This window comes from Anneissia japonica, unplaced genomic scaffold (assembly GCF_011630105.1).
Source record: "Anneissia japonica isolate Jap-2015-1 unplaced genomic scaffold, ASM1163010v1 scaffold1511_len2985839_cov193, whole genome shotgun sequence".
In the NCBI taxonomy this organism is placed as follows: Eukaryota; Metazoa; Echinodermata; class Crinoidea; order Comatulida; family Comatulidae; genus Anneissia; species Anneissia japonica.
The window spans coordinates 829,526-855,328 of record NW_022685291.1 but is presented as its reverse complement, the minus strand read 5'-3'; the positions used below and the strand labels follow the sequence as shown (position 1 = coordinate 855,328).

General features: G+C 34.0%; 1 protein-coding gene across 5 annotated transcripts in view; it reads left to right on the top strand.

Moving 5' to 3' along the window:
- LOC117109963 (cytosolic carboxypeptidase 1-like) overlaps positions 1–25,803 on the top strand; it is a 38,100-nt gene that overhangs the window by 7,523 nt on the left and 4,774 nt on the right. The window contains exons 1-23 of one of the 5 annotated variants that reach the window (XM_033252479.1): positions 2,119–2,385; positions 2,549–2,664; positions 6,797–6,864; positions 7,712–7,916; positions 8,296–8,427; positions 9,055–9,148; positions 9,877–9,914; positions 10,309–10,455; positions 10,828–10,902; positions 11,745–11,909; positions 12,249–12,325; positions 12,687–12,704; positions 13,724–13,831; positions 15,585–15,683; positions 15,822–16,612; positions 17,788–17,925; positions 18,031–18,106; positions 18,498–18,654; positions 19,168–19,400; positions 20,459–20,615; positions 24,164–24,344; positions 24,864–24,993; positions 25,529–25,663. In XM_033252479.1, coding sequence (XP_033108370.1) covers positions 2,261–2,385; positions 2,549–2,664; positions 6,797–6,864; positions 7,712–7,916; positions 8,296–8,427; positions 9,055–9,148; positions 9,877–9,914; positions 10,309–10,455; positions 10,828–10,902; positions 11,745–11,909; positions 12,249–12,325; positions 12,687–12,704; positions 13,724–13,831; positions 15,585–15,683; positions 15,822–16,612; positions 17,788–17,925; positions 18,031–18,106; positions 18,498–18,654; positions 19,168–19,400; positions 20,459–20,615; positions 24,164–24,344; positions 24,864–24,993; positions 25,529–25,663 — 3,465 coding nt within the window. In that variant the 5' untranslated portion in view covers positions 2,119–2,260. Of the gene's footprint in view, positions 1–2,118; positions 2,386–2,548; positions 2,665–6,796; positions 6,865–7,711; positions 7,917–8,295; positions 8,428–9,054; positions 9,149–9,876; positions 9,915–10,308; positions 10,456–10,827; positions 10,903–11,744; positions 11,910–12,248; positions 12,326–12,686; positions 12,705–13,723; positions 13,832–15,584; positions 15,684–15,821; positions 16,613–17,787; positions 17,926–18,030; positions 18,107–18,497; positions 18,655–19,167; positions 19,401–20,458; positions 20,616–24,163; positions 24,345–24,863; positions 24,994–25,528; positions 25,664–25,803 lie in introns of those variants that run through there. The other 4 variants (XM_033252495.1, XM_033252488.1, XM_033252504.1 and 1 more) reach the window with 4 other exon arrangements.

Below are 25,803 nucleotides of genomic sequence, written 5' to 3'. Positions count from 1 at the left end.
ACACCGGGGGACAAGGGGAAAATATCCATCTTTGGAAAATCTTTCTCCACCCCTTGACAAATGCATCCTCTGAAAGTTCCTAAAATTCTCAAATTCTTTGCGTGCATTTCTCGTTACGGTAGGCCAATTTCCTCTATAAATTGCACATTTTAGGGAGTTTTCATCAATTCCGATTAGAATTAAAAACACAAAAATATTTTGCGTGCTTGGCGCGCATTTTTTAGGGCTTTTTTAGTTTTATCCTTTTTTAAACACATAATAGTTCCAAACTCAAGAAATACAAATTTAAGATAGAACATTTTAACCTAAAAGAAGGGCCTCAATGTGTATAGATGGTGAAAGAATATGTTTGTAATAAATAAAAACCATGATGAAAATGCTTATATTTAGTTTCAAACACACGTGTGTGGCCTATATTATAAATAAGATAAGCCATGTCGTATTGTTTTCTATATGGGGAGTGGGGTGGGGTGGGGTGGATATGGTAAATTACTAACCGGGAAATGAGGATTGTATGTTATTATTAATATTATTATTATTATTATTATTGTTATTATTATTATTATTATTATGTTGTAATGATGTTGTTTGTACTGTTCTTTAATTTTATTAAAGAGGGCCCCTGAATATCAGTTAACCTACTGGGCTAAGGGTTACCCTCTTTAAAGATGGGTGAAATAAAAAATTAAAAAAATATATACCCACTCTGACCCAAGACCCCTGTTACGCGCCTGGTGTTAGCGCCAATGTGTGCCCTTGTGCGGACAGGAGATGTGCCCCTCTCTGAAGCTAGACACCTTGTTTTTGCAAAATAAGTTGATGCAATTTGCTATTATAGGCCTAATCAATAAATTCCTCATCAACCGATATAACCTTAAACATTCTTGGAATTGACATAACATAATACTGATGTCGTACACACCCTTCAGTGTGAAATGTGGCTCTCTTTGCAAGCACATCTAACATCTAAGGAAAGAAGAGCTTAGATTGGTACCAGATAAAATAATTTTGTTATCAACATTAATACATTATGCTAATTTTCATCTTTGTAAGCGCATAAGACAGTGCAAATTATTTCTGTGACAGTCATTTGAAGTGTGTAAAGCTCCATTTTATCCCATACATAGTCCAAATATTGGGGGGGGATATATCCCCCCCCCATCCTCCCCGGGATCTATGCCTATGCATAATATAGATGCAGTAGTTTAAAAGGGCAGGGAGTTTTCTCAGCTAAGATTCTGGCAGTGGAAGGAATTCTACCAGAGAACTAGAGTGTCTGTTGTAATGCAACTGTTGGTCTTGATCAATATATTTAATTGTCCTTTTCAAAAATAATCACCATGTTTCTAATCCCTTAATTGTCAGTCCCATTACAAGACAATCTGAAAACTAGGTTTTGTAATGTTATTGATTTGTTGGGAGTGCAATATAAATACATGTTGTACAGTAAATAGGATCAAAACCCTGTGAGCAGTGGATCTCACATAGGCTCAGTTGTCTACATCAGTGGCGTGTCTAGGGGGTGCACGGGATGGGGGCGCCCTCGGAGTTGAATCAAAAATTCACTTTGGCCCTCTGATTTTAATGCCCACTCCTGTTTTAGGCTAGCGTATGAAATTTTATGGCGCCACTAGATGTCCAAAATTTGTTTTATTCTTAAAAATTTAGCAGGCTCGAGCACGGCAGGTTCCCTAATAAATCTGCCTCTGACAGTAACTTTCTAGTAATTTAATAGTGAAGTGGCCCTAATATTTTGACAAGTACAGTGTAAAAACCAACACTCAAGTCTGCTAAGTGGTAATTCAAGTCTGTTATAGTTTTCAGTAAAATATGTAGTGCAAGAATCTTATATCTTGAAATGACTATGCAACCCTTCCTTCCCCCATTATGTTAGTGATATAAGTAAACCCTGTCATTGATTAATGAATGTTTTTATATTATCATTGATGGTGGTGATAAAGTTTATTAATACAAATTAAATATGAAAATTTGGATAAGACTTATGATATGCAATTACAAAGTAATCATTTATTTGGGGTTAACTGTTTACTCTAGTAACATAATACCTTGTTTCTGAACAACCAAAGTATTTTATCTTTATGTAAATATCGACTGTTTACAAACAGTGGTTAGGTAAAGATAAGAAACATGGTTTTGCATTACATCCACTCATATTCGGCTGTGATATATGAGCTTATGAGATATATGAGGTTTATGAGAGGCCAGGAGAATGGACAAGCACTAGGACACTTTGTCTGTAATGGAACGAACAATGTCATCTCCAAGAGAAGTTGTTGCTCCTCCTCGTCGTCGTAAACGGAAAAGGAGAGTTGTAAAAAAGAAAGGACTTTTACAGAAGATTTTTAAAACTGTGATTGAGTTTGAGTATGTGTTTAAAATAGTTCAACTTTCATGTGTGATCAAATTTGGAAAGTTTATTATCAAGTACAAAGTATTTCATTCTAACAAAGAAAAAATGTGATCAATTGCGTAATTGATTCTTTGATCGGTTGGTATGATTGATTGATTCATTCATTATTTCTTTTAGTGCCAGAGCCTGTGGGATTCTGCAGACGTTGGAGAAGCTGAATAGTCAGAGCTCCGACGATGTGGAACAAATACGATATCTGACAGCACGTCTGCAAGTCCTCATACGTGATCAAGGTAATTATTTATTAATCATATTTTAATTAGGCTGATCTAGCTAGTGCTACGTTATTCTTTTGGGAACTTTGTCCTTTAAGGCAACCATTCTAAACTGGCAATAGTCCTAGCGCACCGTCTTTCGGATGAGACGTTTAAGCCGTTGGTCCCACGTGCCTTTATGGCCCATGTGCACGTTAAAGAACGCAGTACACACTTCGGAAAAGAGTAGAGGAATTGTCTCTCAGTGTACTGTCCAATCACCACCAGAAGGACCTTACTGGAAATAAGTCTTCTTCTAGATTTCCATGGGCTATTTTGTCGTACTGTCTTTAGATGTAAAGTAGAGCACATAAAATTTTTATGTATTGTTATCCAGAGTAACTTAATAAGTGGGATTTGAATACTAATGATATCGTTGCATGAGCATCAAAATGGTTATTTGCATTATGCATTCTTAAATGTGCTAGTGTTTAAGGAGTATCTTGTCACTGTATACTGCTTATGTTAGACCTGTGTTAGAGTATGAAGTACCTGTATGGCAAGGGTCTCTAGCTGTTCATAATAGTAATTCTATAGAACATGCGCAAAAAGGAACTGTTAAATTCTTATAATAAATATGCCAATGGTTGTACCATGTTGAATCTGCCAACTCTAGAACGTTGTAAATTTCTTTCTTTAAGTACTGATAAGAAATTTTTCTGATATCTTTAAAGATATTCTCCTATGGTATTATTCTTATCAATGCCGTAACTAGATGAATGAATTCCTCCATGAATAAATAAAATTCAAGAAACATGATCACATTGTACAATGCAATCTGTATAACAATGGCCTATTATATTTATACGAGTTGACAGATATTGTGAAATACATAAAAAGATCTTGTAGGCCTAATTAAATAAAACATGTGTTATGAATACACAGGGTACAGTATGCTTTTCCATGAATAAATTAAGTGCAAGAGTCACGAACACATTACTGTACTGTATGTAATGCAATGGATAACAATGACTGTAGGCCTATCATTATACGAGTTAATGGATATTGTGAAATACATATAAAAAAAGATGTAGGCCTGATTAAATAGAACATAGTGTTATGAATACACAGGGTATAATAGGCTATGCATTATTTAAATAAACCTATTAATTATCTTTTGAATTAGAACGACAAGTGAATACGTTCAAGTTTCAAATAACAGACTGCTGGTATAGGTTTTTATTATTCAATTTGAATAATTAAATAAATCAACTTATTATGTAGCACTCTTTACCTTACAGTGCTTTTTCCCTTGGTCATTGGATACATAATCAATCATACATAATGTGCAACTGTGCTCTCGTGAGGAAGTTTAACATGTTATAGATGAGGGAAATGTATGCTCTCAGTGATGTTCGGTATTCCGAACATCTTTGTTGTTTTTAAATTTTTATTATTTGTTTTCAAGTTTAATTCTTTTTCCTTTGTCGTTTACTGCATTTAGAATTTTTTAGTTTTAAGTTTTGTTTACTTCGTATTATATTTATTTACTTTTAATTGAATAAGGGTCACTCAGGGAATTGACATGGGCATTTCATCTGTCATTTCACTTTATTGAGGCATTATTTCATATAATACTTTGATGAGGGTGGGTGTTGCTTGTCAAATGCTTGAGTGACGTTTACTCAATTTGTACTTTGTTTTCTTTAGTGTACTGTATTCTGTTTGAAGTTTTATTTTTGGACGCACCTTTATCATGTAAAGTGTGCCACTGTTTCAAAAGTGTAGTTTCCAAATAAATTTTTATTATTAACCTCCTCCGCTATCAGGGTAGTATTCATTCTGAATCATTTACAGGACCTCCTACCAGGTACCCATTTATATTCCTGGGTGAAGAGAGGCAAATGCAAGTCTAAGTATATTGCCTAAGTACACAAACAGTATGACAAGCATCAGTCTCGAACCCCCGACTTTCTGATGGAAAGTCCACCACCTTACATGCTGTACCATACTTTCGCAATTAATAGACAAGCAGGACATGTAGGTATTCCTCCATGGACAGATCTACCAGGGGATAATGTATACTTAATAGAGCAATAAGAATCAGGGGAATCAACTTGGAGTGGAGGATCAATGTTAGAATGAGGCGTACATTTCTACAGGGTCCAACTCAGGTCCTACAGTACAGCCCTGATCAGAGTGCAAGGACAAAAGCCAGAGAAAAATCAGCAGTTTTGTTTAGATGTAGACAATAGATATGTTCAGACGACCTTCCGTCTGAAATAAAGTTACGACAAACGTAAAGTTTTACGTGTGTTACTTCCATCAAGTGTCCACATGATGGGTACCCAGTACAACCAGTTCAAAGCTTAGAACTACCCAGGGCTTACGACAAGTAAAGTGCTACTTCAAAGCTTACTTCTGACTCGTCTGAACGTGCCTAAATTTGAGTAGTTTTTATATTTAGTCTTAATGGGTAATACTTCTAGACACTGAAGAGATCAGTGAGGTCTTTAGGAAGATAGAGACCCACAGTTCTGATGTTATTTTGATTGTATAACATGTACTATCAATGGCAAGTTTGAAATTAGTTATTTAATCTAATCATTGTTGCTTTGCACCGCACTGGAATTGTTGATTTTATGAGTGACGTGCGTGAAAATCAATATCCCCCTCCTCCCCCCATCCGAAAAGCCTGGAGATTCTCACCCCGTTGTACGATGCCACAACAAGGTTGTCGCCTACAGTAACTAAAATATTAATTTTGAAGATGTGGAAATATATATAGAAATCCATACATGCCTCCAAGAATGTTTGAGAGCGGCCTACATTATGATTGTCCAGCTATTCAAATAACTATGGATTGTCTAGAACAGTAGTAATTATTCTTGTTTGCTTTGTAAGTACCAAATAGCAGCTTGAAAATCTTTTGTTAACTTTAACCAAACAGAATTCTTTCAAAGGAGTTTAAGGTCATGTCTAACCGATAACCATTAAGATAGTGGACACTGTAATTATAGTGTGTACACGTAGTAAATAATGATTTTATGAACAAACTGCAAGAATGTGTGCCTTTGTATTGCTTTCATGTATATTATGGGAATGGTATGGATGATATATTGCTTTTCTATAGCACAACAGTAAGGCAAGACATTTTTATACCTTGTTTAGCTAACCATCTGACCACCAAAAATGGTGATTTTGAAATTTAATTTTTAAAAATGTTATATTTACTTTTATTATGCCCTCCACTCTCCTGAAATCTCCAAAAATAAGATATACTGTATAAAAAAAATTTTGCTAAATTTTGTTTCTATTTCGTCCTCCTCTGATGGTCTTTAAAAAAATAAGTTCACGGAACAATTTGTAAAAAAAGTCTTGCCTTAAAATATTGTTGAAAGATGAAAAATTAACTACAATTTTGGAATATTCTTAACTGCCCAAATAATTGATTATTATGTGCATATAGGCACTTCATCACCAAGGCTTGATTTACATGCATTATGTTGATTTACATGCATTATGTGATGTGGGTATCTAACTTAATGTAAATGAAAATTGTACTTAAAATATGAATAATGTATTAACAGAAGGTATCATGTTTAATTATTTGTATTTGAAATATTATTACTGTATACTATACTGTAAGCTCATTTTAAAATAATGTCAAGTGTCAATAATCTATGAACTCTGGCTTAAATACAGACCTACATACCTTTTTCATTATTTGATAGTATTTGTGTTTATTGTTCAATATTTTCAATATTCATATATAATGAGTTTTTTTTCTGTTCTGGGTGTGGTACTGTATCTTCCAATGATTACTGTACCTCTTCAGATTTTTGTTCCCACTCCTTTTATACCAATCATGTTACATGTACATCGACAGAACGATATTTTGACTGCATTGGATATACTGTAGTGTAGTGGTTGGCGAAGGTGGCAGGGGCCATCCAGCCTTGAAGTTTTCCACCCAGCCTAAAGCTAATTTCATGGCCCTCCACCCACCTTTGTTAACCTAATTGCCCTTGCAAAATCCTCTCTCATTATTAAAAGTTTACCAATATAAAGTTTACCCACCCATAAAATGTCTACAACCCTGGACTTGTTTATAGTTTGCTGTTTACATTATGAATATCTTACAATGATTATTTTTTCTTTCTCTTCACAGAAAAAGTAAGAAAAGATGTTGTATCAAAGACATCAAATGGATTAAGTATACTTTTAGCTACATTAGAGGTAAGTTGTTCTTTTAAATATTATTCTTTTAGACCGTGTTTCTGCAACACTTAAATTTCTCCGATAATTTCTCTCATAAATTATCTTAAAATTCCCTCCAAATTTTTTATCCCATCATGCAAAATTATGGACCACAATGCAATGTGTTCAAAATCAAAAAATCTGTTCTGTTGACCTAGCAGGTGACCCTTATTTTGCGCGAGACAGGTAGACTGAGGCCAAGAACGAAATCGTTTGGTACTACATTATACCCTGGGAAATGTATTGCCTCAATGGTGTTTGATTGTGCTGCATTTCTATATAAAAAGGGATTGAAAAGAAGACTAAAAAGAATGCTAGCTTTGTTCAATGTGCTTTACGGTACAATAAATGATAGGTAGGGATAGACCTAGCTAGGCCGATCTAGACACCGTTGACGATGAACGCAACCGTTTCAGGCTTTTTTTAGATCTAATAACCACAGAAAATTTACTCAATTTCTTATTATCAAGTGTTTAAAATACTAGGCCTAGGCCCCTAGTCCTACTAACTATTTTAGTTTCCTTAAAACTAACTACCCAGAATAATTCTTTTCATAACTGTGATTTGACTTCGTCGAAGGTTATTTATTTTCGCATTCAGAGCTTTTTCCGATAAATTATCTGATTCTCATATGCAAATTTATCAGATAATTTGGGACCCGTTTCCGCAGCGAAAAATTACAAAATGGCCGCTTTCCGATAATTTATCGGATAATAAGTGCTGCAGAAACACAGCCTTAGCATTTACCTTTTAGGAGTATTGTGAATGAAAAATAAAAATAATTATAATGAATTAAAAAGTGTGTGAATATTTTTTTTCATGTCAGAGTTCAAAGGATACTCAAGTGTCCATCAATATTGTGCAATGTTTTCTGGAGCTGCTGCATTCTGGGAAAAGAGCCTCGCTCTTGGTATCCAATGGTGCAACTCAGATTCTACTGAATATGCTCTGCTCTACATCCCAACAACTACCAGTGAATGAGGAATTGATGAAGATGCTCCATCAAGTACTAGCCAAGATTGGGCCAAAAGGTAGAGATCATTTAAAATGTCAAGTCATTTAAAAAAATATACGTTCAACAATTTATGCTTAAAATGTTTAACTAGAAGTGGTTGGGCGCAGTAGGAACGTTTTGGTTTCCCAACCTCAAGGTCGGGTTTTCAATACTTAACTGTGCATTTCACTTGTGTCCTTGAGCAAGCCACTTTTATCTGGGGTATAAGTGGTTACCTGGTAGGGTTAAATGCCAAAATGTATTGAGTATTTAGCTACTGAACTTTTTCATGATTGACAAAAGAAAGTAAATTTCTGTTCAGATATATACATTACATAGATTATAACATTTGCTATCTATATAAAGTGTTTACTTCATATCAATTTCTCATCAAGTTTTTCCTAATTTTTCAATAGATCGTAAGTTTGGTGTAAAAGCGAGGTTATGTGGCGCATTGTCTATCACTCTTGGAATTATCCGAACACATACCAGCTCATTCTCTGTCCTTCTGCCATGTTTACTAGTGCTCAAAGTCTATACCACTAATGGTAAGTTCTTTTTACAACTAATGTTAAGTCTTTCATACCGGTAATGGTAAGGAATTATATTGATATTGTATTGTTAAGCATCATGTGTTGTGAAAGGGATTGCCACATTAAACCTGTGATATATTCAATATTGCCATCCTAAAGCTGCAATCGCTCTGGACTTAAAAACGATTTTATCAAGACTGTAGGTAACATTCCAATAGGTGAATCACACTTTTAATTGTGTTAATTCTACAGTGATTGCGGCTTTAGTCTGTGTGCATAAATATAATAACTAATTTTTCTAAAGAAAAAACAAACCCTTTTCATACCATATACCAGTATTTTAAGTACCGTAATTGAAAATATTACCAATATTACTGAATTTTGAGAGTTGTTGAGTGTATTATTTAATCTTTGGGATAACTTTTTATTTATAAGTGCTTGTATTATGTTTTAAGTATATAGTATTTTAAATTTTACATGTGTTTATAGCTTATTATACTATAACTGGAATTAATATAGTTTATATGTCTATGATTTGACTACAATTGGTTTATTAACATTACCGTTTGTCAATTGTCAGTGTACAGTATTCAAACCGGAAATACTTTGATTAATTTGTGGTTATTTTTCATTTTTTTGCAGCTGTTAATTGTTCATACCTTGGTAAATCCGGAGCTGTTAGTGTTATGCTGAAAATAATCACTATTTGCAATCGAAAACAACATCATGTAATGAAGTATGTAATGATTAGTTAATTATATCTAATTTAACCTCCATATTATTAAAACAGTTTTAGTTGACACTAAAAAAAATGATTTCATTTCGTATTCTTAAGAAGAAGTTTGACAACAACTTTGATTAATTCTAGCTGACTTTGAATAAGTTGTTACATGCACAACCCAATAGACCCCTTCCAGAATGTCAATCAAACTAAGCAACTGACCAATCAGAACATGGGCAGGAATATGCCCCCATGTCTCACAAGCACTCTTGTCCGCAAAAATGCTGTGTTTGCGTTATGTTTTTTACCCTGTCCTTATATATCCAAGGAGTGGGGCTTAGTGAAAAGGTCTACAGTATTATATTTCTAGTCAGACGAGTGCAGACTATTAATGAAGACAAGTAAGGATCTTTATCTTACAGCCTTGATCACTCCATAGTTTTCTACAGAGCAATAAACCTTGCAATGTAAAAAGTATAATTCTTTTGAACTCATGTGCCGGTCAAAATTCCCCCAGTACTCTTGTATTTCCTCCTAACACCCTTTCCTGTTTTCTTCTTTATTTGTTTGGGTTGTTTTTTTTCTGTTTTGCCTTCCTTGTGTGTCCAGACTTTTAATGTTGCAGTCCATCTTATCTCATTTGCTAACATCTATAATGTCCTTCCGGAGTGTCAATCTATTATGTCTCTATATTTTTTAATTTTCAATCTATTTTAAAATTTGTTCATTCATTTGTGTTACAGACACGCTTTAGACACCCTTGGTCATCTAGTTAAATCAAGTAAGTGATTATTATTTTTTTAATATATAAAAATAGGTGTATGTAAGTAAATGAAGCCAAACATTACATACTAATTTGAGAGTAAATACTAGGATGTGTATCACAACTAATAATGAAATATAAGGGTAGGTTGCTGATAGAGTGGAAGTTAAGTGGAGGGCTAAAGCTTAAACATGAGTAAGCATTTCACAGTGGATGGCAATGAGTAAATTTACAGTTCAAGATATTGTTGGAAAGCAGCGCTGATTAGATAATTTCTACTGCCGATAACCTAACTTAATAGCAAATTAGCTTAGAACAATACATTTCATTTTTTAACATGAATGTATAGTTTAATATTATATATAGCAATTATAACACATTTGTTCTTGTATATAAAAAAACTATTTTTTAGAAAGCAATTCTGCAAGAGCCATTGGTCAAGGTGGAATGACCGTCCTACTGTCCACTTACATGGAGTGGCACAAGGGAGATACACGTCAACGGCATGTGAATATACGCAAAGGAATTCTAGTTTCCCTAAAACATGTTACAACTTTGAGTAAGTTATTTAATATATTTTATTTCCAATGTAACTGATAATTGAAGATTGTTTTACTCATGGTGCATTTATCAGACTTATTCCTCCATGATATATTATTATTATACATTCATTTGTTTGATTAAAATTTAGCTGATGATGAAAGAAAGGTCTATAAGATCTCATTTCCCAGCAATTCTTCTAACCTACTGGTTTACCTACCAAATTTTTAAAGAGCTTGTTCTTTGTTGCGGCATGTGTCAAAAGTGACAGCAAACTCATGCTTGCATTGTTATGGAGGTTAGAAAAGTTTTAATACCATGTTTATCAGTTGCTTAGTTAAATTCCAGATAGTTTTGTTAAATTCTGTGAATTTGTTGTCCTCCATTGTAGAATCCGGGCGAAAAGCTTTCATTGAAGCCGATGGAATTAAGATTATGTACGCTGCTGCCAAGGAAATGTCGGAAAGTAAGTAGCTACTCAAAGTTTCAACCATTTTTTTCAATTCCAAGAATATTTTATTTACCTAATAAATAAACCATGAGCATCATTAGATAGAGTATGGGGCTACTCTGGTAAACTGGGCTATCTAGCCCTTGCTGTGTTTTGGAAAGACGAGAGGGTGTCCACCAGCTGATACAGACGCAAAATAACGTTATGGTGAAAAAGAAGTATTTGAGTGAGCTTCAGTCGTGTGAGCAATTCAGCCAGGTCAATAAGCTCTGCCTACACTATCAAATATGTCCATATTTGGGTATAATATGACATCATCGTGCCCATATATGTCGCATAAAATTTTATAGTGTGGTCAGAACTTTATAGCTGCAAGTCACATGTTTATTCGCTAACTTTACGAGTCGAATGGCCGAGCAGTTAAGGCAGGGTTGCTGCAACGTAGCCTACAGCCATAATATCGGTGCTGGTTCGAACTATGGTTCTGGTGGTGAAACAAGTCTTCTCGGATACGGACTATAAACTGTAGGCCGAGTGTACACAATTTGGCTGATGTGCACTTTAAAGAACCCAAGTACATCTTTCGAAAGGAGTAGGGGGTCACCCGGTGTACTGGTTCATACAGCCCCTGTTGTGGACAGACGAGAGTAGCTGGTACCGATTTACCGGGTAGCTCAAACATGAAGAGACACTTAGGGGAGAAGCAAGTTACTGTATGAGCTAGTCCACACCTTCTAGCCCTTGCTTTGAGACTTCGGTATAAAGCGCAATTACATTTACCTTTGAAGCGCTAATAATACTTTCATGATGTTTGCCTTGATCTTACAATACCAACACTAATTGTTTATCTTCCCCAGTGTGTGTTCCAGGAAAAGATCTGGAATCCCTCACAACCTCCATAAGCGTGATTCTGCGAAAGTGTTTCCCAAGGAATCGTCTCCCAGTTCCGACCATCAAGAGTTGCGTTCCTTTCTCACTGCCGGAGTCACCAACCATGAAAAAAGTTGAAGATGTGATAACAGGTATTAATATGCAAATATAGTAAAAGTTCAGAGAAAACTGTAGAAAATAGAAGCTGTAGGAGCCATTATTTCCCCCAAAAAATAATGCCGGAAGCTTGCAGGGCTGAAGAATTTTTTTGACGGCTAAGGCTTTTATCTCCAAGTGTCCGAAATAACAATAATTGGTTTATAAGTCACCTTGGTTCATTTGTATACATTTTAATCAAACTCATCATATACAGTATACATTAATTTAACAATGGATTCCTAATAAATTTATGGTTTGGTAAAGTTTTTCATTATCATTTTAAAAGTTGAAATTTGTGTGTATATATATTTTCCTTTTTGTTCTATTTATAGGTGATGATGTCATTGATGAGAGTGATGATGGAGATGATGACCTTAGCAGCGAGGAGGAAACAAGTAAAGAACCTGAGGTAAGGTACTAATAGAAGGAGAAGGAATTATTTCTTAGTTTATTCTGGAATCCAGTTTTCATATTTGAGATACCGTTTGCCCTCCAATTCAAAACAACCTTTGTGACCTAAAAATTTGTGGTGGTCTCAATGTTCAGTTTCCACATAGAGGGTTAGCTTAGTTAATAGATTTAAGAGTGTTATTTGGTTTTTTGAAAAAATGGTCTCGGAATTAGAGGGGTCTTGCATTGGAGTGTGCACTGTATAAATATTTCATTAAAAGGTGTTGGATTTCCATGTATATAAATAAATTTAGGAAAAGGTATTTGATATATTTTTACTTAATTGGAATTGAATCTTTTGTTTTTTCACATAACCCCAGGAAGTGGTTGATCTTCAGGTAAGACCTTTACACACAGTGCAACTGCAAATGGATTTTCCAATATTATAAAAAAATATTCTGTAGATCGTATGAATTATCGATTATAATTAAGCTAGTGTTGAATTAATATTAAACTGTTTTGTTGTATTTTTCAAATCAATTTTTGTACTAATCTTTTTACTAAAAGTGTACATTCAATCAGTGATAGCATAAAGACGATTAACAACTAAACAATAGAAAATATTAGTAATACTAATTAGCAACTGCCGTAAATGATCAAATAAAGGCCTGTCTCGAAAAAGTAGCTTTTCGAATAACAAACGTACCAAACAAGATTTTTTTTCTGTAAGCACCACTCTCGATTAAGCGTCGCAGCATTTATCAGATAAATTATTTTAAATGAGTGTAGAAGTGCTGAATATATGACTTGATAAAAATATTGATAACTTGTGCTTTTTTAAAAGAGCATTTTGAGCATTTTATTTATCTTATAAAAGTATAAGTTTATACTTGATTTTTTGTGGCAGTATATTTTAAATATTACATATTGTATAATGTTGCTGTTGACTATATTGTTGTTGTTGTAGTTATTATTGTATTACAGATGTTATAGTAGATAATTAATTTGTATTTTTTGACAACATGAAATATATACAGTATTTATATATTGTTTATATTTAAGGTTACATAGTGATTGTTGTAAGGCTATTGCCTTTGAAAAGATTTTCCCACCTTCTCATTCTGGTGGATTAAAATAAAAATTCATTCATTCTCACAATGATTTTAAAGTCAATTAGTTCGAAAACACTTTATTTAGCCGCCAGTGGTATTGGTTGGTACATTTTAAAATGTTATTTATTTATTTGTTTATTTACTTTTAATAATTTATATATTTATTTATTATTTATTAGTTATTTAAATCACAAGAATGCCTCACAAAAGAAGTGTTTCTATGGTTGAATAGTAATTTTTATGTGTATTGCTATTGCCTAAATTTTATAATTCTCAACAAATTGCGATAATTTCTACCGACGCAGGAGGCTAGTTTGATTGACAAGGCTGACGTACCTGACCTCGACAGCAGTCCTGTTAAGAAACTAGCGACCTCTGACCAGCGCTGCCTCTGCAAAGATTGTCTGCAACTGGTATGCCCTGTGTCTGATTCTGTTTTATTGTCAGTTTAGTTGTAGAAATTTGAGGTGGAATATTTATATTAGAAGGAATGCATGTTTTGTGTGCATTTCTGTTGGTTACATAGTGAATGTATTCCATCTAACGGGATGTCCATGAGAATATCTTTCTTTTCATAATAATGTTTCATGATATCAGATTATGTAATACAGTTTCATGACAGTTAATTATAATACTTTTGGTGTTATATTTCAGTGCAAATATAATTCTGAGAAATTAGTGAAATATTATATTTTGGAAAATACTTACTTTGATGTGTTTCCCATGCACGTGTGAGTTCAGTTGTCATGCACAGCTTTTTTTTTTTGTTTATGCTGAGCTTTCATCCAGGGTAGCCTCAGAATTCCTGCAGGCCACCCTTGAGGTTTGCCCAGGGTAGCCAAAGGATTCATCAAGGGTAGCTTGGATCTTTTGTCCAAGGCAGCCTGAAGATTCTTCCAGGGTAGCTTCAAGTTTCTTTTAGGGTAGCCTAAGCTTACCCCCATAGTTGCCTGAGGTGGTTTCTCCATGATAGCCTGAGGTTTCTTCCAAGGGAACATTTGGCCTCATGACATCTTTTTTTAGTTTTTTCTTCTCCATCCTAACTTTCAGAATGTTTTTACACCAATTATTCATTTTGTTTTGTTTTTGGTAATATGTGTATGTATAAATTTGTAGTTAATCCTCATGGTTTTTAATTTCATTTATTCCCATATTTTATGTCTTCCTAAACAAAAGCACAAGTGAAATCACATAACCTAAATTTACTGTTTTTAAATTGATATCTTCTATGTAAACCATAATACATTGAGAAATTGGATAGACAATCGATGAATATAACCTACTATACAACATTTTTCAACTAATGAATTCAAAATTCTGATTAATATTTTTTTTAAATTTTAACCATGCTAGTATAATAAAATATTATTGATACTGACATGTTATCATAATCATCAAAGATAATGTCAGTCTGAATGTAAGTTCCATCTCAGAAGAAGTTCATATTATTTTGATTAGAAGCTTCTTGAGATTAAGCTACAGGACTTCTACTCAAGGTTTTACAGTATTCCATTAAATCTAACAATGTAATTTCTATGTGGAATTTGCATGACATCCTTTACATTGTTTATCATTTTTGTACTAACCCAGTGTTTGATGTGTTCTTGTTCCTACTCTAGTTTTACCAACCTTCATAACTAATATATATTTTATATTTTACTGATTATTATTAACAAAATTTTAATATAAAGCTACGGGCTCAACTTGCATTAAGTGATGTATCTATTATTTTGATGCGTTTATATATTTTAAATACATAAAATATTGCTTAATACTTTTTTGATGATTTTCAAATAATTTTGTAAAGATTTTTTCCTAATACAATTTGATAGATTCATGATAGGCTGGTTTTTTTTCTTAATATAATATTAAAATTTGTACTGTATTTAGTTTATGATATACCAGAGACTGTTTTTATTTACTATTGATATTTATTGATATATACAGATACAGATTAAAATTGTGTTTACTTTATGATATACCAGAGACTGTTTTTATTTACTATTGATATACTTATTGATATATAATGTGTTGATGAATTATAATGGTGTGTCTTTTTAAAATTTTCTAGATGTAGAATTTTAACTATTTAGTATAAATGATTTGATATGATAAATACTTGTTGATTGATTAATTTCTAATAATATTCTTTTGATTTACTTGTAGGAGATTGAAGTGGATTGTTCACTATACACTTGTAAGCGTTCTTCACAAGATCTTCAGATGTACAGCGAGTTTTTCCCTGAGTTGGTAGAATTTGAGGAGGTGGGATGTGTGTTATAATTACTGTCTTTTATTATTATTGTTATTATTACTAAAATGTGTTGTTAATATTTTTACAATAATTTAAATTTTTTTAAATTATTTTTTCATATTATTGTTACAAATATTTTTTTAATTTAGATTATTACAGCAGATGACAGTGTTGAAAAAAGTAACCAAGAAATGAGAGAAGAAGGTGCTGATATAGCGCCTACCCCAATTGTTATTCCTACGGGTTCTGTCGAAATTACTGAAGTACAGTCATCAGAATCTGTCTTAAAGAACAAACAGAATGGCATGGGTACAAAACAATTTGAGGAAAAGAGATTGAGCTTACCAAACTTGCCCAAATACCAGAATCCTCACGTGTCTGAAGACGACACAATGGATCATACGTTGATTAATGGTAGCCGCCTGGAGAAATCATCACGATCTACGACAGCAACAAGTAGATCAGCAAAACCTAGTAACATGTCACCCTTGTCTGACCCTGTAAATGGTAGAGTTAGTACATTTGTTCAACGAGGAAAGCAATCAAAGAGTATAAAGTCAACAAAGGGAAGAAAATCTCCGGTAAAGATGCGCAAACTTTCAAAATCTTTGCCGCTTCTGAAGCATTTGAGTCCTGAACGACAAATTTCGCGAGCAAAGTCGGACCCTTGCGCTAATCAGTCATTTGACACGATTGCTTCATCGATGATAGTATCTAGAATGAGTTTACGGAGTCCAGAAAAACAAGATAGACCATTTGAAAGTGCATTGGGCTACTCAAATGACATAAACATGAATATTTGTCCGGAAATGTACTTTAAACTAGCAGAGTCTACTAAATCAGTTTTACCCATGAACAAATTAAGTTATTCCGATGTCCACGGACATGTGAGCCCGTCATTTAGTGAACAGTGTAATGAAAAACAGAGCAATATACAAAAGTAAGTATATTTTTTTGTACGTCCTAAATTGTGGCTTGCAACACTGTATGATGGCAGAGTAGCTTAGCTCAGTCGGTTAAGTCAGTTTTATCCATGAACAAGTTAAGTTTTTCTGATGTCCACGGACATGTGAGCATTTAGTGAACAGTATAATGAAAAACAGAGCAATATACAAAAAGTAAGTGTATATTTTGTAGGTCATAAATAATTGATTTTGATCTGTATGCGTGGCACAGTAGCTTAGCTCAGTTGGCTAAACTGGTGGCAGTCACCGTGTGTGTGCGATGAACCATGGAGATGGACATAACCTCAGTTCCTAGCTCAATTCCATCACTGCTGTTCTTGTGTTTTCACTGGAGGGCTTAAATGCAATTTTCAATAGTGCACTGTCTTTCTGAAGAGAAATTCAAGCCATGGGTTTCCACACAGTAAATCAACGTACACAATAAAGGAAACAGTACATTCAGAAATGGACAGGCGATTGGACATCTTCTAGTGTCCTGCACCATTCACCACTTTATAAATACTTCGCAGCTTCATGGGCAGTGGCGTATCTACAGTAGCAGACTTAAAATTGTGGGGGGGAGGGGGGTTTGCTGACGGCGAGCGAAGGTGAAGTGGAAAGGGTCAATGATTAGGTGAGTGGGCACTAGCTCACAAAATAAGGTGAAATGAGGTGATTCTTATCACTGCTTGAGCATAATTAGTTTGCCTCAAACATTTTCAATTTTAGGGAGCGAGGGCGACTAGGGGCATGTTCCCCTACTCTTGCGAATCCCCTAGATATGCCACTGGTCATGGGTGGGGGGTGGGGGATGGGCTAGAAAAGTACAAAAGCAATGTTTCATATCATTTATATGTCATTTCCTTTTTCACTTGGATTTGCCAAATAATTTTCATATGGAGTATTTATACTACTAGTCTGCTGAGGTGATTCATCTACCATGTATCTTTAAACTGATGTGAGCCCTCTATCAGAATATTAAAACTATGTATGCTGATTAAAATCAAAGAATGGAAAAAAAAGTTAGCTTTAATTATTTGTAAAAAATGTGTAAGATAGCAATTGTGTAATATTTTATATTGAAGTATAATGATACTATTGATTTCTTTTTTGTTACTTTTATATTCTGTAGAAATAATATCTAACATTTCTTTTTACTTTAATTCCGCAGATCCTTGGTATTTGAGGATATAGATCGATTGATCAATCCGGAAGAGATTATTGACCATGTGGTGTATGACCTTGATTCCATAATGACTGGGGACGAATCCACCTTGAATGCCAACCCACTTTCGCCAAAATTAACCCAGTGAGCTTTAAAAAATTGAATTTTAAATTGTTGTTTCATGTGTAACTTTGTATGAAATGAAATAAAATAATGAGGTTTTTGTAATGTTTCTTTTCATTATAATAGGGTAGCAAATGGTACTGCAAATGGACTGAAATTCAACTCGCTGTTTGAGTGCGGCAATTTGCGAAAAGCTATCTGGGTAATTGTTTATCTTTTTATCCCCCTTCATTCATTTCTTTACTATCATACAAATGCAAAACTTTTCTCTATCACTTCATTTAAGATTCATCCCCAGGAAAATGTTAGTGAGAAAAAGTTGGATTGAGGGTAGGGTCAATTCTGGTGGTGGGTAAAGCTAAAGTATGTACAGCATTAACACAAGAAAATAAAAATGAGATTGGCAAAAGTTGAATGTAAGAGAAGGAAGCGTAAGAATACAAAAACAATATTGGATTGTATTCAGTCTAATGACCATCTCACTTTCAAACACCATATGTTGGATTTTATTTATTTCATTTGTTTATTTATCCTAATTTTAATTTTTGATTAAACTGCAAAGCAAGTTTATGTATCATTTCCATCCATGTTAGGTCCGCCAACATGAGTACGACCTGATCTTGAACTCCGACGTCAACAGTAATCATCATCATCAATGGTTTTACTTTGAAGTGTCTAACATGAAACCAGGAGTGCTGTACAGATTCAACATCGTTAACTGTGAGAAGCCCAATAGTCAGTTCAACTTTGGTAGGTGCTAGAGCTCAATTTCAGCAGGATATCTCATCCTGGACAATTTATAATAAGTTACAAAATAATCTGAGATTACGAACCCTCGCCCTGTTGCCCAAATATCTGTATGGAAAAATTAATGTCATTTAATTGCATGCCGGCTGGACTGCATCCAGTCCACTGGCCACAATTTAAATCACCCGAACTCTGGCCTGCTGTCCATCCGCTCGAGTCCTCACGGCCTAACCAAACAAGGCCAAACAATCCACTCGAGTTGGCTCTGTCAGCTGTTGAGGTCGGAAAATATATAAATAACATTCTAAAATCAGCATCTTAATTGAGCACCAAATTTAAGTAGGACCAAGCTACATGTAACATTGTCAGTGTGTGAAAGTAATTGGAAGGTCACACACAGACAAACAGACAGACTCAGATGCACGCTATTGCAATACTCTTCAAATCTTCTTCTGAGAGGCAAGGGTAATAAGCATTAATAAAATATTATAATTGTTTTTATTATTTGTATTGAAGGAATGCAGCCAGTGATGTATTCAGTGAAAGAGGCTATGCAAGGAAGACCGAGCTGGAAAAGATCCGGAACTAACATCTGCTACTACAGGAATCACTTCTCCAGAAGCTCAGCTGCCACCGGAGGTCAAAAGGGCAAGAGCTACTTTACGTTGAGTTTCAGCATCAGCTTCCAAGATGAAGATGACATCTGCTACCTGGCCTACCACTATCCCTACTCATATACAATGCTACAGGTAAGGTTACAGATAAGCATTGTATTTGTTACTGGTCAGAAACAATACAAAATTGGAAGATCAACTCTTCAAATCTGAAAACAATCACTTAAGCGACCTCCTATCATTCATTGCTTCTCTACACCTATGGCTACGGTCACACTAGAATCTCAAGCCTGGATTGACTCACTACCGTTGAGCTCTCATGCATGAAATATGACTGGTGGTCATATTTACCTGGGTTGACCTTGTTTGACATAGTTCAGATAGTAGAAATCCTTGAGCATAAACATTGTACTGCCACCTGTGATTGGTCACATTTTGAAATTGTAGGTTAATCCAGGGTCAATCTATATATTTTGCCTGGGTTGAGAGCATTTTCAAGCCAGGCATGAGTCAATCCAGGTTGGTTCAGACTACAAATTTGTCAACCATAGTGAGTCAAGTCAGGCTTGAGGCTGTAGTTTGACCATAGCCTATATATTTTTTGTCAAAATATTTAATAAATAAAGCATTAGGTATTGTCTGTTGTGTACTTTTGAGGAGTCAAAAGTCTTGCACCACAATTTCCTGGGAGAGTGAGGTGGTTGCACACTGAGCATGATAGCTTGAGGTATCCAATTACAGAGTTTTTGAAATTCAACCTAATGTATGGATCTTCATCAACTTTAGCCTGCTTAGTAGAGATTTTTGAGTTTAAGGTGGTTGATTTTAGACCACATTTGTGTCAGTCTGCAATCACTGTGAATTTGGTTGGATTGGCAAATTAATTTTTTGTCCATGACTCCAATTGATGTCCTACAACAAGGAGTGCATGCTTGTCTGACGAAATTAGCCCACCTTGACTGGCACCACCACTGGTCATTATAATTATCGTTCATTATCGTCATCATCACATTTCCCATCATTATGAACATAATTCACATCGTTATTGTTGTCAGCATAATTGTCATTGTCATAATTAATCATTCTTCATTGCTATAATTGTTGAATTCTTAATGTACCTCAAATACAATTGATAAATTTTCTTAATTAAAAAAAATAGTAATAATTGATAATATCAAATTCTTCTTTCACAGGCTCATTTGTGGAAACTGGAATCAAATTTAGGAGAATTCAGCAACATATATTATAAACGACAGAAACTGTGTCTGACCATCGGTGGAAACGTTTGTCCAGTCCTCACTATTACCGCAAACCCTTTAACTTTTGATAAGGATGGCATTCAACAATTCAGTAAGTATGAAATTTGCCTTGAAAGGAAGGTATATCATTATGCTCACGATTACCATTGTGATTTTTATATTCTTTGTCAAGTCATTGTTAATATTATAATTACATAATCGGCACAGATTGGTATAATTGTGTGCAGTTAAATGACAAGAAGTGTTAACAATGACAATTATTATGATTATTTAATATAAAATCAGATAATCTTCTCTCATTGACACTCAGTCGAAATAACATGTAATTTTTTTTTTAGAAAACAATATTATAAATATTCGATATAATAAATTCACCAGAGGGTATATTCAAATTGAAATGATATTTGACAAGTATACACGATCCCCAGCTGTGGACCTTAGCTCAGTGAAAGTACACTCGCATAGATTATAGAAGAGAATTCAACCGCTGTTGAATATGGTTGTTTAATGATGGAGTCATAACTCCCCGGTTATTTCTTGTTAAACAGTTAGTTGGTGCTGCCATTACTGTACTCATTAAAAGTACATAAAATCGTACAGAAATGCATAATAATGGTAATCGGATTTTTATTCCCTGTTATTATTATTTGCTTGTGCGGCATGTTTTGATGTTGGTATGGTATTCTGCTCCTACTTCCTGTTCTGTCATTTTAATTACTACCCAGGAGTAAGGTTTAAACACCTTGTTTGACTTCAATTTGTGGGGTTCAACAAAGTACATGTTCATATATGCTTATTTATTATTACTTAAAACCATAGTAATAAGCAGTGGTGTATCTAGGGGTGCACGGGGAGCGCACGCCCCTCCAAAGATTACTCGCGCTTCCCCAGTCGATCCCCAAAATTCACAGTCAAGCAGTTTAAAATCACCGAAAATCCAACTTATTTTGCAAGTTAGTGCCCCTCAACCGGCTACTCATTTATTTAGCCCCCCTCCACTTCACCTTCACGCCCCCCCCCCCATCAGCACCCCTACTTTAAGATTTCTAGATACATCACTGGTAATAAGTTACCTCTCCAACATCGATTCAGCAATGCCTCCTCGTTAGTGTGTATGTGTAGGCAGATACTTGGAGGGCAGTGACTTTAAAAGTTTGCAGTATCATGAGTTTCAGCCAGGAGCATGCTTAGCTTGAAGATTCATTACCAAGCACTGCAAAAGGTAGCGAGTACGCTACCTGCTCTATTTAAAGATAGCACAGACAATGATACACTGAACTTGGTGGATATTTCTATTAGAATGAATGTAGAATTTATGCGCTTATCAGAATGAATGGATGTAGAATATATTTGTTTCTAGGTTTATCCTATATGCCTATAAAATCATATACATGTATACATAAATATATTATAATACATAAACACACAATACATATTGTATTATGTAATATACAATTATAAAATATACATTAAATAATAACAATGTTATCTTATAATGTCCATCCTGTAAGTGGCGATTTTTCGCTGTTGGTGTGGAAATAAATAAATTTAAAAAAAAAAAAAAATGTATACATATTCATCTCAGAGAGCTGCTAGCAGTTCCATTTTTTACCTGCAAATGAGGGTATTCTTTTCTGATTCAAAAAGTTTGTTATAATTTATTTTATATGTTGTTTAGTAATTTTATGTAATACACTTATATATTTTACATTTACAATCACAGCTTCACAAGCAATTCCCCTTATAAGAATATAGCACCCCAGCATAAGAGTACTTCCTAATGAAAACAGAGCCTCTTGGTAAGTGTCAACCACCATCCCAATGGAGTATCATGAACTATTTCCCAAAGCAGTTCAAGCTGTAATCCAAAGTAGATTGACACGTTATCTCTGTCCTCTTTTATGTAATGTATTTGCATACAGTTGATATTAACTCCTCCATGATCCATAGTGCAGGTGACATAATTGATGCAGTGTATGTCTGTTGATCATAACAAGTCAACTTGACTGGCATTAATCATTTATCCCAAGCAAGAACTAATGCACGATAAAAAGCTTCTTGTCTTAGGCTCTCGTTTTATTTTGCCTTCGACAATTCAAAAATCGTTGGATAAAACCTTGCATTTGTGACTATATCAATTCAGTCTTAACAATATATTATAAATACTGATCCTAATATTAATAATAATACTGATACTAATATTAATGATGATAATAATAATATAATAGCTTTAGTAATACTAATATTAATAATAATACTAATGACGAAGATAATTATAATAATATATAATTATGATAATAATAATAACAATATTAATAGTATCAACAGTAATACGTATGATTATAATACTTGTGTACTATGAACATGAATACGAACTGAATATGAACTGTGTTTAATTTGTAAGTGCACCTTTTAAGGTCATTAGTTCAATAATGCTATTTTTTTTCAAGTTGCTACTAAACACTTGTAAATAATTGTTTTGATTGACATTTTGACTATGTCTAAAGCCTGGCCCACTCTGTGCCAAACGATCGTCAGCCGACGTGATTCTATAGAGAACGCCACAACGTGAGCGCATTGGATCCTTTTTAATGACGCTCTCAGGGAGTGGAGTTGGATATGTTTTACAACGGTCCTTCGACAGCTTTAGTTGCTCATTTACAGTAGACTGTGATAAAAACAAAAAAAAACTTCATTTTATATTGATTAGGTGAGAAAAGGTGCTTGGTTTTATGTAGGTTTCCACTATTTGATATTCACTCAAAGTACTGTAGATCTGAATTATGGTCACTTTATGGTAGATCAAGTCATTATTACCATCTGGTATTTGCCTAATTTGAGCCATTACGTTTGTGCTTACTGTGTACTTAATTAGATTCTCACCCATGTTAGGGCAATACATGTTTCATTTTTATCACATTTTCCAAGAATAAGTGCTTCTACCATAATCTCTATTTTTGTTATGTATAATTTGTATCTGTAAATGTGTAATTTGTATCTGTTGTGCTACATTTATTGTTAATTGTGTTCCTTAGAGTTTGGTTAGTTATATATTAAACATTGTGGAAAATACAACTTTTAAGGAACTATGATGCAGATGGTATATTGTTGGTGCTACAATTTATGCATAGACAAATAATTTTCTTCTTATGAAGTAAATATTAAATAAATAATATTTGCTCTAATGGTGTCACAGGTTATTATTTTGTAGTGGTATATTTATAGACTAACTAAAACAGAATATTTGCATCCGAGCAGCTAACTACCAGCTAAAGAGAAACGTATGTAGATAAAGTTTCTTGCAAACGGCAATAAATTTTAACCTAGGCACACACTGCAGTGGCTGAAGCAGTGTGTGTCTGGTTTTACTAAAGTTTTAGTACACAAGCGAAGTTCAGAAATTACAGGCTCAAACATGCTCAAACCAAAGACTGCAGTGATGGATTTGAAATAAAGAGGGCCCAGGGAGGGATATTTATAGATAGAAGGTTTAGACTACCTCTGCTCCATCATGAAGAAGGGGTGGGGGTGTGCGGTGAGGCCTGGGCCGACTGGGACTCCCTTGAGTTCTTCATTCCAAATCTGCTCTACCACAACCTCTACAACATCATGTCATTAAGCAAATTTTGTTCTTTTCAGGAAACAGGCCGTACATATTTCTATCAGCACGTGTACATCCAGGAGAGAGTAATGCATCATGGGTAATGAAGGGCTCCCTCATGTTTTTGCTTAGTTCACATCCAATTGCGCAAGCTTTACGAGAAACTTACATTTTCAAAGTAGTTCCAATGTTGAATCCTGATGGAGTAATTAACGGCAAGTAAGTATTCATAGTTCATAGTTCACTTTAGTTTTCCTATGTATAAGTACATGCAATTGGATAAATAATATAATAATAACAGAGTACTCGTAGGAACAAGATGTTATAATCATATCAAGCATAGCCCTTTGACAAAAAAGAAACAAATTGTCTGTGGCAGTATTCGAACCTGCAACCTCTTGCACCTCTTGCTATCAAGGCGAGTATCATACTGATTAGACAACTAACCCCCAGGCACTTCATACAACTGACTGAAATGCTAACACATGTGTATATGTATATATCTATTATTTCTTACGCATTCAACAGCAAGTACACTCGCAAATTTTTAGATGGAATGATGCTTTTAATCATGGATTTTATAAGTGAGAATTTGGGAGTTAAGTTGTTTATAGTCTTTTAAAAATCCTTTGGCAGGATTTGAACCCAGGTTCCTGGGGTTAAAAGACAAGGTCTTAACCACAAGCTACATCTCCACCACTAATAATACATTATTATTATTATTATTATCATTTTAAGTCATCGGTGTTCATTAACTGGTGAGGATCTGAACCGGCGCTGGATCAGCCCAAACCCTGAACTCCACCCTACTATCTACCACACTAAAGGTTTACTCCAGTACTTAACCAACATCAAACGCCAGCCACTGGTAACTAACCAAGTTTTTTGAATAGCTTGTTTTGTATGTTTAAATATATACTGCCACCTAAAACTTGAAAATAAAAAGAAAAAGCTTAGCTTAATTTGTATATTTACCGGTTATTACTGGTAGAACAAGATAAATAAAATATACACTATGTATAGCTGACCTTTTGAAACCTTTTTTATGTGAACATATTTTATTTTAGTTGTTTATTTTCAGTTTAAGTACCTGATCAAGTATTTAGTATGTTTTCTAAATATGTTTGATTGTAGAAAATTTATATTTTTAGGTTTTTACAAAAATAACTATTGAATTGTAAGCACTTGTTATCATACTATTGTGTATGTGTTTTTTTAAGTCATATATTTAGACTTTTGAGACTTTCACAAACATTGATTTTCCATACACGTGGTCTATGTGTTATCAAAACATCATTTAAAAATATCTCTGTGCTTGTGAGTATTTAAATAGTTGAGGGAATATTTTTCATGATTGATCTGTAAATATATATTTTTTTGTTACATAACATTTCTATCTTTAGGTTTTTTGTGATTTTCATGGACATTCTCGCAAGAAGAACGTGTTCATGTATGGTTGTAGTGCTTTACAGTCCTACCTTTCCGACGATATAAATCTTTATCCACTGGGTGATAATATTGAAGACACAAGCTATAAGGTATAGAATCTTTCATATATATATATATATATATATAATCTGCGTGGTTGGCTTATCTATATACACATATATATATATATATATATATACGTATACACGTATTATATATATATATATACGTATACACGTATATATATATG